This window comes from Spermophilus citellus (genome assembly GCF_964194105.1).
Source record: "Spermophilus citellus genome assembly, chromosome: 1".
Lineage (NCBI taxonomy): Eukaryota > Metazoa > Chordata > Mammalia > Rodentia > Sciuridae > Spermophilus > Spermophilus citellus.
Genome location: NC_138182.1, coordinates 39,348,515 through 39,368,610, shown reverse-complemented (window position 1 = coordinate 39,368,610; position 20,096 = coordinate 39,348,515). Strand labels below are relative to the sequence as shown.

The 20,096-nt window shown below is 39.3% G+C and overlaps 1 protein-coding gene across 5 annotated transcripts in view; it reads right to left on the bottom strand.

Annotated features, from left to right (window-relative positions):
- CAB39L (calcium binding protein 39 like) overlaps positions 1–20,096 on the bottom strand; it is a 118,826-nt gene that overhangs the window by 10,497 nt on the left and 88,233 nt on the right. For all 5 annotated transcript variants that reach the window (XM_081306581.1, XM_081306578.1, XM_081306580.1 and 2 more), the window contains 3 exons: positions 16,863–16,922; positions 15,440–15,505; positions 7,694–7,837 (listed from right to left, as the gene is read on the bottom strand). In XM_081306581.1, coding sequence (XP_081162707.1) covers positions 7,694–7,837; positions 15,440–15,505; positions 16,863–16,922 — 270 coding nt within the window. The remainder of the gene's footprint in view (positions 1–7,693; positions 7,838–15,439; positions 15,506–16,862; positions 16,923–20,096) is intronic.

Genomic DNA, 20,096 nt, shown 5'->3' with positions numbered 1-20,096 from the left:
TTCTATGTTTCAGGCATGAGCATCAATGGTGCATGCTGTAAGCCTGGAATGCTTTTTACATGTCACCTGAAAGTGACTTAAGTTCCATCCCATGAAAATGTGAAATAAAACAATCCTATTTTGTTTTTTTTGTGGTGCTGGGGATTGAAACCAGGGCCTTGCACATGCTAATAAGCAAGTGCTCTACCACTGAGCCACATCCCCAGCCCTAAAACAACCCTATTTTTACTCAAATGAATACAAATCTGAGTAGTAAATATTTGGAATATTTTGATACAATACTTCTTAGTTTTGATCAGAGACAGGTAACTTCTTTTCCTGTCTTAAGAAAGGACCTGACTCCTGCCTCTGCTACAAGCTAGGTTAGTGTCTGTGAGTGTTGATATACCCACACTAGGACTGGACAGGTCCTCACTGCACAGCAAAGGAGGAATAAGACCCTGTGAGGAAAGTTAGGGTGGTGGCAGGGAAGGATGCTTTAAAAATCTGTAGAATCACCTGAAATCCCCATCCTCATTACCACCTTCTTATCATCGCTGATTATATAAGTGAGATGTGTAGAAAACCAGGGAAATGAAGAAAAGCAAAAAGAAAGTAAAAACATCACTTATAGGGCTGGAGGTGTGGCTCAGTGGCAGAGCACTTGCTTAGCAAGGGGGGAGGCCCCAGGTCCCATCCTCAGCATCTCCCTCTGCAAAATCACTCAATTTCTCTATCCAAAGGTAACCACGTAAATATTTGGTGCATATCTTTCTTTCTTTCTTTCTTTTTCTGTGCATACAGGTATATGTAAATATATCACAAACAAAGTGTACCTAATAGTTTATGACCTATATTTTCACTTAACGATATGGTTTTACCATTTGCAGATTCTTCATATACTAAGTGAGACCACTTGAAAGGCCTAGCTGACTAGGCCACAGATCTGGCCTGGGTCCTTGTGGTGCCCTGGGCCTCGTGCTAACATTTTATAGAGATTGCATTCTTTTGTCCTTACAACAACTCTGGGAGGAAGATCCTTTTTGTCCCTACTCCCTAGGCGAGGCTCAGAATAGTTAAAACAGGATCCCCAGGTGCCAGGCTGAGGACTATGAGCCTCGTCCAGGGCTGCCCACTCTCCACAGAGGCAGAAATGTGCTGTTTGATCCAAAGGTTCTTCATTGCTTGTCTAGAGATGAGGACAAGGAGGAGCAAAACTATAAGCACATTTTTCTCATCCTTTAAAAAAAATTTTTTTTAGTTGTAGTTGGACACAATACTTTTATTTTGTTTATTTTTATGTGGTGCTGAGGATCGAACCCAGGGCCTCAACGTGCGAGGCAAGTGCTCTACTGCGGAGCCACAACCCCAGTCCACATTTTTCTTATCTTTAAAACTTTTGTTTTAAGTAAAACTAGTGGGTCAAAGAGACTACTTTTGAGTCTGTTTTCAGCCTTCTTTCTAAATTTTCTTTAAGCATTTTCAGAATTTTGACAGGCAAATGTATGGTGGAAACTTCCTAAGAGATACAGAATACATTAATTTGTATTAAATAATTCAAGTTTTGTAGGTAGTTTTGTAGGGAGAAGAGAGTCACATGGTCTATATTTCATTGTGGTTTTGAAGCTTTCTTGAGATATCTTTTTTAAATTCTTTGTTATTTTTTAGTTGTAGATGGACACAATATCTTTATATTTATTTATTTATTTTTATATGGTGCTGAGGATCGGACCCAGGGCCTCACGCATGCGAGGCAAGTGCTCTACCACTGAGCTACAACCCCAGCCCTGCTTTCATGAGATATTACAGTCCATGTACCACACAGTTCACCCACTGACAGCGTGTTTCAGTGCTGTTTAGTGGATTCGGAGTTGTGCATCACCACAGGCAACTTCAGGACATTTTTATCATCCCCGAAAGAAACACTGTACCTGTTAGCTGTCACTCCCCACTCCCCATGCAAGCCCCCAGCTCCAGTGGGCACTGATCTACTTTCTGCCTCTGGAGACTTGCCAGTTCTAGACATTTCATACTGATGAATTCATCTCATGTGTGTTCTTTGTGACTGGCTTCTTTCACTTAGCACGGTGTTTTCGAGGTTCATTAGTGTTGTAGCATGAATATAGTACTCATTCTTTTTATTGCCAAAACTTCACTAGGTTTTAAAAGGATTCAAGGATATAATCCCTGTAAATGTTTACCAGACTCCCTAGTACACAGTAAGTAATTACTGTTTAGTTAATTACTTTGTCATCAAATTACTATTGTCATTTCCCCCAATAAATCACCATTAAATCACATATAAAAGTAATCGCTTTCTTAAACATTTGCTATCAAATTTAAACCCAATAACTTGGCTGGGTGTAGTGGTACATGCCTATAATATAAATACTTGAGACGTTGAGGCAGGAGGATCACAAATTTGAGGCTAGTTTAGGCAAGTTAGCAAAACCCTGTCTCAAAAAAAAAAAAAAAAGAAATTAAAGGGATGAGGATGTAGCTCAGTAGTAAAGTGTTCTTGGGTTCCAACCCCAGTACCAATAAACAAACAAACCCAGTGGCTAGCTGGGAATGTGTTCAGTGGTAGAGTACATGCTTAGTGTTTTCAAGGCCCGGTGTTTGATTCCCAGTACCACAGCAAAACAAACCCTAAGAACTCATTTTAACTATTTCAGAGTTTTATTTTGGCTGAAAAGATATTTTTTTGCTTATTATTTCCAATTGTGTTCAATGATAAAAATGATTTTTCCTTCATTATGTAGATACCAATGCAAAGTGAGAAAATCTAAATAACATAACATAATAGGGCTGGAGTTGTAGCTCGGTGGTAGAATGCTTGCCTAGCTTGTGTTAGGCACTGGGTTTGATTCTCAGTGCCATATATAAATAAATAAAGGTTTATCCACAACTAAAGATGATTTAAAAAATAATATAACATAATAATATTGGATAATATGTTAGAAAAATGATATTATCCTCTGACCAAAGAAAGACTGTACTGTTACTTCTTTTAGTAATACTATAAAAGGTCTCCCAGTTTCCTCAGCCACAAAGCGAAGGTGCTCCATCTACCTGACTTCAAGATGGGACGAGGAGTATAGGCCCTTTTCAGGGCAAGTGCACTGGAAACTCCAGAACGTTAAATTGTTAGTTACACTGTTGTTACTGCAATTGCTTTGATATTTTGGAACTCAAGTCTGGAGGATCTATAAATTTCACACAATTGTGGAAATTACATAGGAAGCTATATATTTATTCCAAAATTATGTGGAAAAGCAACTTAATTTTTTTTTTCTAGTGCTGTGGGTGTAGCTCAGTGGGGGAATGCTGCCTAGCATGAGAGGCCCTGGGCTCAATCTCCAGTACCAAAGGAAAAAAAAAAAATTCTTCTTATTCTGGATAGTATTCACAATTATAAAATATAGGCAAAGCTTGGCAAGCACTCTACCACTGAACTATGCCTTCAATTCCTATTTTATGAATTTTTTAAAGAACGTATATTTAAAAATAGAAATGCAAAGTGAGGTTTTAATTAGGTTTTCACTTTTCTCCCCTGCCTGTTTGTTAAATAAGCACAAGGGGCAAAATAAAATAAGATTAAATGAGGACCTGATAAAGCTGGCTATTCTACACTATTTAAAAGTTGTTGATGAAACATTAAGTTGGCAGTTCTTTCTTGAGCTCAAGCCATCCTCCTGTCTCAGCCTGAAAAGCTGGGACAGATGGACACTACTATGCCTTGCACTGTTTAATGACTTGGTACAATCTGGGGGAAAATGATTATTAAGTCATAGTCTATTCCTAAATTTACCGAATCTCAACTACTTCCCCACAAGTAGACTTAGATCTGGTTTATCACAGCCAGAGCAGCTGGTCTGCTAGAAAGTCAGTTCCTAAGGAAATGAGTAATTCATGGTTACTCCTTCACCAGATTTATCTATATTTTGCATTCTTTGCAATAAGACCACATGGAAACCATTATCATTCTAAGATCATTCTTTCTTTTTGGGTGGGGGATACTAGGGATTGAACTCAGGGGCACTTGGCCACTGAGTCATATCCCCAGTCCTATTTTGTATTTTACTTAGAGACAGGGTCTCACTGAGTTGCTTAGTGTCTTGATTTTGCTGAGGCTGGCTTTGAACTCTCGATCTTCGTGCCTCAGCCTCCTGAGCTGCTAGGATCACAGGTGTGTGCCACTGTGCCCGGCTGGCTTTTGAATTTTTATTTATTTATTTTTATGTGGTGCTGAGGATCGAACCCTTTGCCTCACATGTGCTAGGCAAGCGCTCTACCACTGAGCCACAACCCCAGCCCCAACTTTTGTATTTTTAAGAAGCTGGAGCAGGGCTTCTTGTTTTCATGGAAATGGCTGTTGTGGTCAAGTGCTGGGTCAGTGACAGGAGTACACTGAGGACCATTTTTGGCACTGGGCATGCCTGAGTTCCAGCAGCTCTAGGTATGAGCCGGATGCCACAGACCACCTCCTTACATGGTTTGGTGGGAAGTACCAACATGGCCCTTTGGAGGGGGAAAGCCAGCCAATAGCTGTTTCTAAGTTCATTTCTGGGAGAAGCAGGATCACAGAGATACAGGTCTTATGACCTAGCACCTTGGAACTAAACTTTAGACTTTAGCCCTTCTGTTTTGCAAGGAAGGAAACAGATCCAGACAAATATATCCAAAGTCATTGCTAGCAACCGAGCCACAACAAAGACCCAGTACTCTTGACTTGCATCCAGAGCTTTTCTATCACACACACCTTCTGCTGGTCAATATTAGAAAACATGAAATATCATCTCAGTGGAGATACTGATCTTATCAGCAAGCTAATAAAAATGAGCCACTAATCATATGGCAAAGGCATCTGCAGTACAGTGTTCCATACTTTCTGCCCCTATACAGAAGGAGCTTTGAGGGAAAAACTATTAATAAAGAACTGTGAAAAAAAATTCTAGGACTTAGCTGTTACATTTTTTCTAAACAGCAAAATATTATTTTTGGGAAGTAAACAATCAAGTTCATACTTCAGTTGGAAGGAACATAGTTGGGGTCCAGAGTAGGCCCAGTTTACACACACACAAGTAAACAAGTGGTCAACTATTTTTAAATGTACTTATTCTGTCCACTGATTAGATGATCCAAATTCTGATCTGTGGACTGAAGCAGGTTATTTCTATTTTGCCGTCCACTGAACACTTCTATAATACTGCATTTTTAAACAAAATTATATGCAGCTTGTTCTCATCTCCAATGATAGAGTACACTTCTGTGGAAGCCAAATGGCGTGACCACACACAGCCTCCTACAACCCCTATAGTCAATGATTCCCGAGAAAGTCTATCACTTCATACAGCATGGCACTTCCCAGTCCTACAGCACTCTGTTTTTATTTCATCCCATTTCTTTACTTTTAATGAGATAATTCTAACACAAAAAGAGTACAGGGGATAACTTATCAACCGCATGTCTCCACCAGCAGGTCTGTGCAAGTCGAACATTTTTGCCATGCTTGCCTTTTAATCAAAATATTGAAAGCTGTTGAATGCTTTCCACGATATCACTTATGCTCTACCCTACCCCTCTCCTGACATGGCTGCTGTCCTAAATTTGGTGTCATTCCACACAAAATTTTTGACTTTAACTGCATATGTATAACTCTATAATACAGTATTGCTTTCCATGTTTTCAAACTTTAAGTAAATTACTTCTTTTTAATGTTGGCTTCTTCCAACTAATCAAATGTTTCTGAGAGTTAGTCACATCTCAGACCTTACTATCTGGCAGGATGGAGTCCCCTACCTTATTCTTCAAAATTATACTATTTCCACCATAAAGAGTTTAAAATGAGTTTATCAAGTTGTAGGATTCCAAAAGGAACTTATAAACTTAGGCTCTGAATGACTCTAATGGCCTTTTGGACAATAAATATCTGGTGGCTGAAAGACTGACTACATCATTTTTTTTTTTTTACTGCTCAAAGCAACACTTACTTTATAAACTGCCATCTCTCCCATTTATTGACTTACAAATATTATTGACTTAATATATATTAGAGAGACAAAAAAATTCCTGAAACTTTTTGAACCCTTAATCCTTTCCTAGATGTCTAACATGAGAAAATAATTCTTTTAATTCTTTAATTCTTTTTTTTTTTAAAGAGAGAGAGAGATAGGGGGAGAGAGAGAGAGAGAGAGAATTTTTTTTAATATTTATTTTTTAGTTCTCGGTGGACACAACATCTTTGTTGGTATGTGGTGCTGAGGTTCGAACCCGGGCCACACGCATGCCAGGCGAGCGTGCTACCACTTGAGCCACATCCCCAGCCCAATTCTTAATAATAATAATGTGGAAAAAGCAAGTTGGATGCATAAAATGTGCACTGCAGCAATACTGTAGTAAAATATGGAAATAACCTAAATATCAATAACCCAGGACTGTTTAAGTCCACTAGAACAAATACACCCAGTTATAAACTATAATGTTCATAAAACTACTGGCTCTAAAAACTATAATAACAATAATGAAAGTGTTTACTTATAGCATTAAGTGATAAAATTAGTATATGAAATGTTTGTACAATGTGAATACAGCTAGAAAAAAAATGCCCTTAAGTTGGGTGTGGTGGTGCACACCTGTAATCCCAACTGCTCGGGAGGCTGAGGCAGGAGGATTTTGAGTTCAAAGCCAGCCTCAGCAATGGTGAGGCACTAAGCAATTCAGTGAGACCCTGTTTCTAAATAAAATACAAAATAGGGATGTGGCTCAGTGGTCGAGTGCCTCTGATTTCAATCCCCGGTACAAAAAAAAAAAAAAACAAACAAACAAACCCAAACCAACAAATAACCACCACCAAAAAAAAAAAAAAAAAAAAAAAAAAAAAAAAAAAAAAAAAAGCTCTTAAACATGTGCATGGGAAAATAAAATTTACTAAAGTGTTTAGAGTAGTTAGATTAGGAGAATGGGATTACAGAGTAAGTTTCTCCCATCTAATGCATGTACACGTGTGTATATTTTATTGGCATTACCGTTTATCATTTGGGTCTACTTATTCTGTCTGTACTTAAATGTAAAAGTGATGAACATATCACTTTTGGGAAATGTTATCATCTATTTTTTCAGTGGGGAAGAAGATTTGACTTTCTCTTAAGAGAGAAAGCACAGAGGTCCAGAGTGTGGTGACAAGGACCTACATAAAGGCCTAGCTTCATTGGATTTTCTATCTGCGAGGATTTTGGTGAGTACCGCAGAGATTCTCACCAGGAGGGATGAAGCTCATTTATTCCCCAATGGTTTTTAATTTGAAAATGATTGTTTAATTTTACTCCAGGCACTGGGTGGCAGGTCCTCTGAAGTTTGATGTGGCCATGAAACTTCTCTGAATTTATAATGCATGTGTAATTATCTGAGGCAAATTTCCCTCATTGAAGCACCCAAGTAATGATTTCATGCCATTAGACTAATGAGAGAATGCAATTGATCAATATTTTTTAAAAAGAAAATATTTAGAGTATGGATTAGTTAGCAAACCTTTTAGTTAAATAGGCATTCATTAAAATAGTTCTAAAGTCTCATCTAAATCATGCAAAACAAAAAGACTGCCTATTTAATTTTCTTGCAAGAATAAAGGAAGGAAAGTAAAAAGAAGGAGCTTCTTGTTTGAAGCTGGGGGGAGAAAATCCCCACAACATTATTTCTGTAGTTGACACTGTACCTTAAAGACATGAAAGGCTTCAAACTGAATGTTGGGACTTTTATCTCGAAGGAGGTTCATCATCAGCTTCAGGTTCTCTGGCTTGCTGATGTACTTGGTCATAATGGCAAAGTTGTGGCGGTCCAGGATAAGTTCACCGAGCAGCTATGAGAAAACACAAAGCCAATGTTATCATCTATCTAACAGTCCTCTTATTCAAATACACCTTACTCGCTCTCACTGAAAAACAAAGTATAAATGTTATGGAAATCATGCTCTGGGGCTGGAGATGTGGCTCAGCGGTAGCGCGCTCGCCTGGCATGCGTGCGGCCAGGGTTCGATCCTCAGCACCACATACAAACAAAGATGTTGTGTCCGCCGAGAACTAAAAAATAAATATTAAAATTCTCTCTCTCTCTCTCTCTCTCTCTCTCTCTCTCCCTCTCTCTTTTAAAAAAAAAAAAAATCATGCTCTGCAAGAGACTGAGTTGAAGAACTCAGGCTATTTACATCAGTCTGAAGTTCTGTGCCCTGAGCTGAGGTTACACGTGGCTTTAATAGGAAATTTGACATCCTTTTTTAACCATCACAACATTGGTGGGTTTGAATTTTTGGCCTATGTGACCAAAGACCATGCACAGGGAATTTACGATAAGTGGTTCATAGGTGCAGGACAAAAACGGGTAACACACCTGCAAGTATTGTCATCAGGTGGCCTTCACCACAGAGTGTGGTGACAAGACGATTTGAATTTATCTCCCTAAGAGCGATAGTTCTAAGGACTAAGCCTTCAAGGTTATACTTTAGGCAGCAGTTAATTGGCCAAGCAATCGAGTGATGTAGCTACATTTCTACAGAGTTCAGAAAGTTACAAAGCATAGGAAAATAAACCCTTTTCCCAGGCATTGGTTCCTCATCATAATGTTCTTATAATTTCATTTCCAGCCAGTCACTGCTGCAGCTTACCAAGAGATAGCCAGAAATACATTTATTTTCATCATTTACTTTAATCAGCTTGCTTCCCAATAATGTATTGCTCCTAGGCAGTCCAGCAGGACAGGAAAAACCAAAACTCTACAGTTATCCCTCCTTTTCCTGAATAAACGTACTCAAGTACTTTAGCGAAAAGATAGTTTTATGTTAAGCGACTGTTACACTCCCCTTACATCTATTATAAAACCTGATATAAAACTAGAAAGATAAATCATGGACCCTAAATCCATATCAAGCTTTTAAAGTGCAGCAAGTTTTTACAATGAAGTAAAGCAAAACATCTAATGGTGGAAAGTTAATAGTTTCCAAAAGTGCAACATTACTCTGAAACCAAATGGAAATGCCCAAAGTGAAAACAGAAGACCCTCTAACAAATTGCTGGATGCATTGTTGCTCCATCTCAGAAACTTTTGTTTTCACTATAGTGATAGCAATTCCTAAAGGTGGTCATAGAAATGCTGGATCCAAGAATACATTAAACTCAGGGTTAGTTGTCTATCACAACAGAATTTCAGACCTGTAAACTTATATGTGTGTGTATGTGGGTGTGTGTGTGTGCCAGTACACAACTACCTTGCTAATGATGCATCATTTGTCTATTTAACAAATAAGAACAACACACCTGAAAGTTAAATTTTGTGCACAAAAATGTTAAATCTGAAAAAAGAATGACCACTGTTGCATATTAGTTGGTCAGTTATTCTCATGCATTTGGAATAGCAGCTGTAGATAGTAATCTTCATTCTTGGTTTCCCCACAGCATCTAAAGCTAAGGAAACCTGTGGAAACTTTCTTTGCTCCTGGTTTCAAGGTTACTGCATTCTTCTGGTTTCTTAGCTTAGCAGCTTGTTTCCATGCCGACTCTTCCACTTGCTCCCCCGCCATCTGCACTATGTATATAGGAAGTTTCCAGAGAGCACACTGGCTCTTGCCTTTTATCTGCCAACAGTTTCAACTGCACCCATGGGTATAACTATAACATGGAGGAAGATGTCTCCCGGATCTACATTCTAGCAGCCCCCTGCGCGGTCCCTTGGGCATCTTGCTGGTCTCTCACACAGTTAACATTGTTAATACCAATTCCCTCTCCTCTCCTTGTTAATGACAATAGGACCTACCAGTCCCCTAGGGCAGAAAGCTAAAGTCCTCCTCAGCTCCTTTCTTTTCCCTTTCTCCTTCTCACATCAAATCATGCCTGAGATCTGCCTTTTTTTTTTTTGCTTTTAAAGGATGTCTTTTGAATACCCTTCATTCCATTTTCCCTGCCAGTTTCCTCATTCAAACCCTCACTACCTCTTCATCTGGACTTTTCCAACAGTATGCAGGTGCTCTCCCCATCAGTCCCATCACATTAGATCAAAGTAATCTTTCAGAAAGTCAGCTGTGCATAATCGAACACATCCAACTCCTGAGAATGGCATCCACCACCTGAGGGGATCAGGAGTCATTTCTCCTGCTTCTTTTTCTCAATTCCCTTGCTCAGCTTTCCTCATTTTTCTGCTTCCATGGCTTCTCTCCCCTTGCTCAAGAAAAAAAAAAAAAAAAAAAAAAGACACTCAAACAAACAAAACCAAAATTTTTTTTTTTTTTTTTTGGTGGTGAAAGCAAATCCAGAATGCTTTACCACTGAGCTACATCCATACTCTTTTTATTATTATTATTGTTATTTTTAATTTTGAGATGATCTACCTAAGTTGCCCAGGCTGACCTCAAACTTGTGATCCTGCCTCAGCCTCCCAAGTCGTTGAGACTGTAGGCATGAGCCACCACACACTGCATCCCCTGCTCAAGTTCTCTCCAGAAATTTACCTTTACCTCCTGTCTCCCTGTCCAAACCACACCCACTCTCCAGGACTAGCTGAGTCTCCTCCATCACCTTCCTCTCTGCTCCTTATTTGTTCCTCTTTGTACTAACTTTGTCTCTTACTGTTGTGCTATTTGAGAACCTGTCTAGTGTTAGAATATTGTATATGATAGACACAATATTAACTATACCAACAATGACAAAATGCAGCATTCCATTATAACACAAAGCATTATAAAGCAATACTGTACTAAGAAAGTGGAAAAAACCTCACATTTTATTCATTTAATTTTCATATTTAACACACGATGTAGCAGTAAAACCACGCAAGTGTAACTTGAGGTTTTTTTAACTTAATATTTTAATGAAATTGACCAGAGCCAAAAATTCCATCAAGCTTCTTCTGAATTATAATCTTTCTTGCTAGTAATTAAATGCCAGGCCTCTGAAGAAGATAAGAAATAAATTCCTAAGCTCTGTCACATGAGGGAAAGGAATTTCTCTGTTAATTACTTTTTATTGACACCAAGACTCTAAGCACCCTAAGACAGTCTAGGAAATTTTAGAATACGATTAACCAAAGGCAGAAGGTGGAAACCACTTTGAAATCAGATAATCGCCTAGTGCTTAAACCAGTTTATTACTTACAAAATTTAGTATAATCTAGCTTCGCTTGTCTCTTACAACTAACTATAGAATGTCTATGTACAGGGCTGGGGATGTGGCTCAAGTGGTAGCGCGCTCGCCTGGCATGCGTGCGGCCCGGGTTCGATCCTCAGCACCACATACAAACAAAGATGTTGTGCCCGCCGAAAACTAAAAAATAAAGATTAAAAAAATTCAAAAAAAAAAAAAGAATGTCTATGTACAAAATCTTACAAATTCCATATATGTCAATATGGTTAGGTCAGAACAGAATCTACAGCTCCTGCAGATCTAATTCCCAAAAGGAAAAATCAAGATTGCTCCACAGAGCTCTCAGGACAACATTTTTCTATCAGAGAAAAGTACAAACAATGTTTAATGAGCTAACTGTTTGTGGCTTCACCCTTCCACAGTCGTCTACCTTTCTGTTCCCTTGAGCAAGGAGATATAAAACCATTTTAGCAACATCTCTGCCTATAACCTTGCCTTCCAAAAAAGCCAACCTTCATGAACCATCGTAAGGGTTTCTGCATTCTTACAGAGGCTACATCTACCTACTGTCAGGGATTTTTTTTCCTTCTGTCCCAGCTGGAGTCAGTTTCACTACGTTGTAAATCCAATGCGTGACGGCTAACTGTAATGGGTTTTAGCCAGGAAAAGCAGACAATGAGGTGGGCCTGAAAAGATTAATGAAGAACAGAAAAGATGCCTCAAGAGGTGACCAAGGTAGTTGTCAGTAAGTACAAACCCAAACTGATAGGAGAGAGTTTCAAGAAATTTCAGTACTAGGGACAAGAAGTCTGCTCCTGGTCCTAGCAGGAGAAGTGCAGGAAAGGGGAAGGGGGATGGACAGCAGGAGCCAGGTGGTAGGAAGCACAGGGCAGTGAGGAAGGAGAACTTTTCGCTTGTCCTTGTACCCCTCAGGTGTTTGTCTGTACCAATCACAAGTTCACTGGATTGACAGGTTTGTATTTTTTTAAATGCAAATGGATGTAGGTAGGAACAAGTCTCATACCCCAGTCTCAAATATTTATTTAGAATAAATCAGTCCTTCCATAGATTGAACTGTGGGGATAATGACTAGGAATATTTTCTTGTTCAATTTCATTTGATTTGTTTCACAAATGCCTACAGTTCTGAGCTAGAGATGGAGCTCAATGGGAGAGCACTTGTCTGGCAAGCATGAGGCTCTGGGTTTGATCCCCAGCAACAGGAAAAAGAGTCCACACTTACCAAGAGTGAGGCTCTGCCACTTCACAAATATGAACAGGGGAAGAGGACAAGGGCTGAAGATAGCCAGAGAAGAGAGGGACGGCGATGGGGACACAGGCCATGAGTGGGAGGGATGATAAGACTGGGAAAGAAAAGGCAGGAAGTGGCCCAAAAGGGAGATGATCAGGGGAAAAAAAAAGAAGCTGTCAGCTTTGTGACTTTGCCTAAGGTTCCAGAGGCAGGATCACAGCAAAAGTTCTGTTCAAGTTCTCGTAAATCCCGAAAACAGTACAAGGATAAATTCTACAGACTGTGGCCTTCAGTTTCCTTCCTTTCCATGTTGGTCGAGCACCTGACAGACTTCCCCCTTCCTTTAGGAAGGATCTGGAAAACTGATGAGCAATTTCCTGTGTGCTGCTCTTTAGAGCACTGTCACTCCTGCTTAACTTTCCGCTTTCCACCTCCCCTCCAGGGCCACTATCTCTTGCAACATGGACAAGCTCTCCTCATTCGACTGTCCTTGTAGGCCCTTCACAAATAAAGAATTCTAAGCCGGGCACAGTGGCACAGGCCTGTCATCCCAGCAGCTCAGGAGGCTGAGGCAGGAAGATCACAAGTTCAAAGCCAACCTCAGGAGCTTAGCAAGGCCCTCAGTAACTCGGTGTGACCCTGCCTTCAAAATAAAATATAAAAATAGGCTGAGGATGTGGTTCAGTGGTTAAGCACCCCTTGGTTCCATCCCAAGAACAAAAAAAATACAAAATAAAGGTTTCTGTTCCTTAGATATGCAGCTGTGGCAACAGGATTAGATCCTTCTATTCGTCTGCACTCTCGAGGCAGAGAATGGTGCTGAGTTCACTGCCTCTACCTGGAGGTCGGTTGCTCAGGTCAGTCTCATTACTATAAGCTCCAGCATAGACAGCAGCACACCTGTGGGATTTCTTCTCTAGGTGGATCACCTTGTATGGGGAGACTCAATAAAGAGTGCTGACTGATGGGATGGGGGAGCGGGGAGTGACCTGCCTGATAATGAGGAAAGCTGGAGCAGCAAGAGCACACAAGGAAAGGGCACAGGGGGATTTTTTTTTTTTTTTTTTTTGGTACCAGGGATTGAACCCAGGAGCACTCAACCACTGAGCCACATCCCCAGCCCCCCTTTTTAAAATTTTGTTTTGAGATAGGGTATTACTATGTTGCTTAGAGCCTTGCTAAATTGCTGAGGCTGGCCTTGAACTTTCGATCCTCCAGCCTCAGCCTGGGGAGTCCCTGAATTATAGGCATGTGCCACCCACGCCTGATTCAGTCATTTTAATTTTTCACAGATTTAGGCCTTAGCTCAAAAGTCAAGTTACTGGAGAGGCCTTGCTGACACTCCAGCTATTGGAGTGTCATTTTCTTTTTATCTCTTAAAAAGTATCCCCTAGGATGGGATTGTAGTTCTATTTAAGTTGTCCTAGGTTGGTTTTCCTTTCTTAGCAGAAATATTCCAAATTTTACTTTAACAAGCCCCCTGACTCTGTTTAATTTTTCTTAATACTTAAAGTCACATGAAAATCTTGTATGTATTTGTCTACTGTCTGTCCTTTCCCAGTAGAATGTGAGGTCCACAGCGCTGTTCTCAGCTGCCACCATATGTCTAGAATGTATGCAGGCAAATTCTGGTTGGCTGACTGAATGTCCTCTCACCTCCCTTATACCCCCTATCCTGAGATTTCATCCACAAAGTGATTTATTGGAGGTTGACCTTATTTTATTTTATTTTCTAGCCAACAACATCATTTAAAAAACTCTTTCCAGATTGTTCCAATGTAGTCCTTGTGGATTTTTAGGACAGCAAAGTCTGATGCATTCGATCATGTAGTCTTCTCACATAAGTTTGTTGGAGGTGGGTTTTGTTTATTTTTTCAGTGTGGGGATCCAAGACAGGGCCTTGTGCATGCAAGGCAAGTGTTCCACCACCGAGCCAGCTGATTTTTAAAAATATTGTTCTTTTAATTCTTAGGGAATGACCACGTTTCATATTTCAGAAACTTTGTTGTAAATGTAATATGAGCACATCATGTTCAGAGGTGGAGGTATTTGAAATGAGATAACCTACAGTGAACACTGGCCGGCTGACTAGGATGTTCAGGGAAGGACCTGGCAATGAAATATGTTTTTTAAAAAAATTATATATGTGTATATATATATATATATATATATATATATATATATACACATATACACATATATAATTTATTATATATATAATTATATATAATATATAATTATATATATACATATATAATTTATATATATATACATACATATATGTAGAATATAAACACTATATGTATACACATTATATATATATATATATATATATATATATATATATATATATTTACACACACACACACACACACACACACACACACACACACACACTTTCCTTAGGAAAATATGTTGCAAATCTGGGAGATAAATATCTTGTCTAAAACTGAAGCCCCATAACATTTCATTTTATAAACACCATTTCATAGTAAACATGTGTTTTCCCTCTCAAAAAGAAAAGTATTATTGAGAATTTATCAACTGAATTTTCTGCATTTGTGTGTTATGTTTTGGCACTGATACTTTTATTTCTCTCCTCTTTTCTGCAAAATACTTCTATAAGTCTAGTTTATGGCAAGCTGCAAGAGAGATCATCTCTTCCTGCCTATTCTGCTTCAGGATGCATGGACAGAGATCTTCAGAAGCCTCCTGAGTTTTCCTCATCACATTTACTCCTGTCTTCACTCTAAAAGTAGTTTCTTTTCACCTCTGGAAAATATGTCCTAAGAGAGAACTGTGGTTCTTTTAAGTTAGGTTTGGTTGTCTTTCTTAGCAGAAATATTCCCAATTCTACTTTAGCATGCACTTATTATTTATATTGTCACTTCCCAAAAGGTATTTGAAGTGGGATCCTTCCATAATTTTGCCCCAAAGTACAGTCATACCATAAAACATACCTCCCAAATTACAAAAAAACAGTGGATACTTTTATTTTTTTGACATTTGTTTGTCCACTAATAGATATCACTTGCTAGTAAGATCAACTTGTAGGGACTAACTTAAAAGAAATTTGATATTACCTTTAAAGATTGTCTCTTAGTCACATAATTCTCAGACTGAAGCAATTTCTCATAGTCTTCAAAAATCTAAGGAAAAGAAAATAAATTTTAGAATGTCACAGCAGCAGTGTGTTCTCCACGTTAGGCTCTCTCTATTCAGGAGGCGGCAGTGCTTTGTACCTCTGTGCACTTAGCAAGGGCCCTCACTGCGTCCACAGGGAAGTCTCCCATTTCATCACCCTTCCCTTGGCTGAGGGATAGGGAGGCCAAGTGACACAAGAACACATTTTTCTGTTTTATCTTAGTTCTGCAAATCCGAAATTGAGTCAAAGAATGGAATAATTTGAGTCCTTCCAATAAATAATTTTGATAAAAAATCTGAAGCTAGCCAATCCCTAAAAAACAAATACCAAATGTCTTCTTTGATATAATGAGAGCAACTATGAACACAGCAGGGAGGAAGAGCAGGAAGAAAAGATTAACATTAAACAGAGACATGAGATGGGAGGGAAAGGGAGAGAAAAGGGAAATTGCATGGAAATGAAGGGAGACCCTCATTGCTATACAAAATTACATATAAGAGGTTGTGAGGGGAATGGGAAAATAAACAAGGAGGGAAATGAATTACAGTAGATGGGGTAGAGACAGAAGATGGGAGGGGAGGGGAGGGGGGATAGTAGGGGATAGGAAAGGTAGCAGAATACAACAATTACTAATAGGGCATTATGTAAAATTGTGGATGTGTAACCGACGTGATTCTGCAATCTGCATTTGGGGTAAAATTGGGGGTTCATAACCCACTTCAATCTAATGTATGAAATATGATATGTCAAGAGCTTTGTAATGTTGTGAACAACCAATAAAAAAAAAAATCTGTTAAAAGTTTCAAGGTAACTCATTTTACAGAAATCTATTTATGTAACTTGGTAGATATGGGTCCACAATAGCAAGGCGCTAAGCATGCTCTAAATAAAATATAAAATAGGTCTGGGGATGTGGCTCAGTGGTCAAGTGACCCTGAGTTCAATCCCCAGTACAAAAAACAAGTAAACAAACAAAAAAACATGATTGTGTGTGTGTGTGTGTGTGTGTGTGTGTGTGTGTGTGTGTGTGTTTTGGGGATGGAACCAAGGACCACCTCAGCCATGGTAGGCAATTGCTCTGCTACTGAGCTATATCCCCAGCTCCTGTGTTTTCTTAATTTAAGATCAAAGCAGGCAGGCAGTGATCATTCCTTGGAGCCCCAGAGTACAACAGGAAGAAATGTAAACAATGAAAAATTCCTGACTCCCTAGCAACCACAGTTTTCCATAAATCAACCAGGAGTATGGTTGAGTGTGGTTGATGTCACTTGTGAATGATAAATAAGGGTGATGTTCAAAGATCTAGGAGGTAGAAAGAGAAGACAAAGATAAGTGAAGTCTTAAAAATGATTAGTACTTACAGTGTCATAATTCTGTTCTAAGAAGTCTGCTACCAACACTTTGTGTCTGGTTAGTAAATCCTAGAAAGAAAATAACCAAGTGAAACAAAATTATTAGGGCTAATAAATTCAATAATTGATTAAATTTAAAATCAGTCTTTTCCCTAAGGCTTGATAATTTCATTTGTTTGAAATAAATGTAAAAGTTGCAAAAACTTCTTCATTTACAAAATACTTTTACTCCTTCTTTAAGATGTGAAATACCAGTTTGCTTCAGATTAAAAGCAATAAGTAGGGCTGGGGATGTGGTTCAAGCGGTAGCGCGCTCGCCTGACATGCGTGCGGCCCGGGTTCGATCCTCAGCACCACATACAAACAAAGATGTTGTGTCCACCGAAAACTAAAAAATAAATATTAAAAAAAATTCTCTCTTTCTCGCTCTCTCTTAAAAAAAATAAAAGCAATAAGTAAAATACCTAGTATTAAATATAGTGTTTTAAATTTGTATTTTGTTAGATTTATCATAGAAATAATTTAACTGATAAAACAAATGGCACCTCACTGTGTACAGCATACTTTTTATGACATAATAAAGTTAATGTTGTTTTTTTTTTTTGTGTGTGTGTGTGTGTATGTAGCCCAGGGGGTTGAACCCAAGTGTACTTTACCCTGAGCTACATCCCCAGCCCTTTTCACTTTTTGAGGCAGTGTCTCCTAATTTGCTGAGGCTGGCCACGAACTTTCCCCTTTCCCTATCTGAATTACAGGGATTACAAGTGTGTGCCACAACTTATAACTAAGGTCCTTAGTAATAATCTTTTTTTCTTTTTAAAGACAGTATCTTGGTATGTTGCCCACATGGGCCTTGAACTGACTGAGTTCATGTGATCCTCCTGCCTCAGCCTCCAGAGTGTTGAATGTTACTTAAAAAAAAAATTTTTTTTTAGTTGTTGATGGACCTTTATTTACTTATGTACAGTACTGAAATCGAACCCAGTACCTCACAGGTGCTAGGCAAGCGCTCTACCACTGAGCCACAACCTCAGCCCATGGATGTTATTTTTTTAAAAAACAAGAATGTGGATTGGTTTAAAACCTTATCTCATAAATTAAAGTAACAGGTTTTCAAGGATGTGAACCTTTCATTTTTTTTTCTAACCACTTTTAAACAGAGGTGTCTCAGACTCTGGGAAGCATAGGAATGACATTTAACAGTGTCATCTCAGTTTGTGCTACTCTCAGGTGAATGGCCATCAGGCATAGTGAAAGTCAAGGAGTCACACAACTGCCCTATCCTATTACAGACATAAACTTGCAGAAAACTGCACAAAAGTATGATGAAACTTGTCTGTCTCAACTCACACCTAAATTATATCTTTATTGCACCTTCATGTTGAAAGACAACAAACCTTGTGGCCCGGCACAGTGGCCCACATCTGTGATCCCAGTGGCTAGGGAGGCTGAGCAGGAGGATTGTGAGTTCAAAGCTAGCCTCAGCAACTTATCGAGGCCGGTAACTCAGTGTAACCCCGTCTCTAAATAAAATATAAAAAGGGCTGGGATGTGGCTCAGTGTTAAGCACCCCTGGGTTCAATCCCCAGTACCAAAAAAAAAAAAAAAAAAAGCCTCACCTAATCCCTTTTATAGTTTAGAGGCTAAATATTCCGGTACTGTGCTGAATTTAATTAAAACAAAAAAACCTAAAACAAACAAAAATAAGAATTTAAAAGTTTTCCAACATACAGTCTTATACTTTAATACATATTTAATTAAAACTTCCTCATGGAACACATGGAAGATACACAGCAACCTCACAGGGAAAAGGCAGGCAGCAAATCTGGAAAACCCCCAATTTTTTTTTTTTTTTGGTACTGGTGACTGAATCCAGGGAGATTAACTACTGAGCCACATCCCCAGCCCTTTTTGCATTTTATTTAGAGACAGGGTCTCACTTAGTTGCTTAGGGCCTCGCTAAGTTTCTGAGGCTGGCTTTGAACTGGCGATCTTCCTGCCTCAGCCTCTAGAGCCACTGGAATTACAGACGTGTGCCACCGCCCTGGCAAACACACCTTTTTTTTTTTTTTTTTTTTTTTTAGTTGTAGATGGACAAAATCTTTTTTTTTAAATCAATTGAATTTTTTAAAGATTTTTTTATTTGTTGCTCAAAACATTACAATGATCTTGACATACCATACATTTGATTCAAATGGGGTACGTAATCTTAATCTTATTTTTCCACGTGTACAGATTGCAGGATCACATTGGTTATACAGCCGCGTTTATATATAGGGCCATACTAGTGTCTGTTGTATTCTGCTGCCCTTCCTATCCCCCTTCCCCTCCCCTCCCCTCTGGACAAAATATCTTTATTTTTATTTATTTATTGTTATGTGGTGCTGAGGATCTAACCCAGGGCTTTGTGCATGCAAGGTAAGCGCTCTACCACTGAGCTACAATCCCAGCCCAAACACACCTATTTTTAATAAGAAAAACAAAACTTTTAAAGCATTTCCCCTTAATTTGGTAGGTTTTTCAAAAACTGACAAATATATTTTTGTGTACAACAGGATGTTCTGAAATATGTATACACTATGGAAAGGCTTGTTATGACTTGGGAGATGGGGGGTTGGTAGCATTGGAGATCACCCCCAGCCGTTGGTTTGGATCTTAAATGTCGCCCAAAGTCATGTTTTGGAGGCTTGGTGGCCTATGGAGCTATAGGGAGGTGGGGGAAGTTTGCAACGTGCGGTTCTGGATCTCCAGGCTAGAGCAAAGTGCGGGCCTCGAGGGGCTGGCGTGTCAGGCGCGCAACCCCAGGTGGGGCTCAGGTGGCGGCACCTTTAAGAAGTGGGGCCTAGTCAGCGGAAGTCACCGGAACTGCCCTGGAGGGGCTGCTGGGAGCCCGCCCCGCCCCCGCCAGCGCTCCCGGGGGCTGGGAGCGGGGCAGGCTCCTCCGCCAGGCGCCTGTCAGTCAGCGCATTCTGGGGTCCAGGCGCTGACCATGGACTGCCACTTATGAAATCGTGAGTCAAAATGAATAAACTTTAAGTTGTTTATTTCAGGTATTTTTGTCACAGCTACAGAAAGAGAACACATGGCCCAGTTAGCTAATTAGCATACAGGTTACCTTGCCTAGTTATTTTGTGGTAAGATCATTTAAAATCTACTCAGTGGTTTTTCTCACCACAATCAGTTGTTGTTCACTGTAGTTGCCATGTCGTACCGTAGACCTTTGGAATTATTCCTCTTATCTAG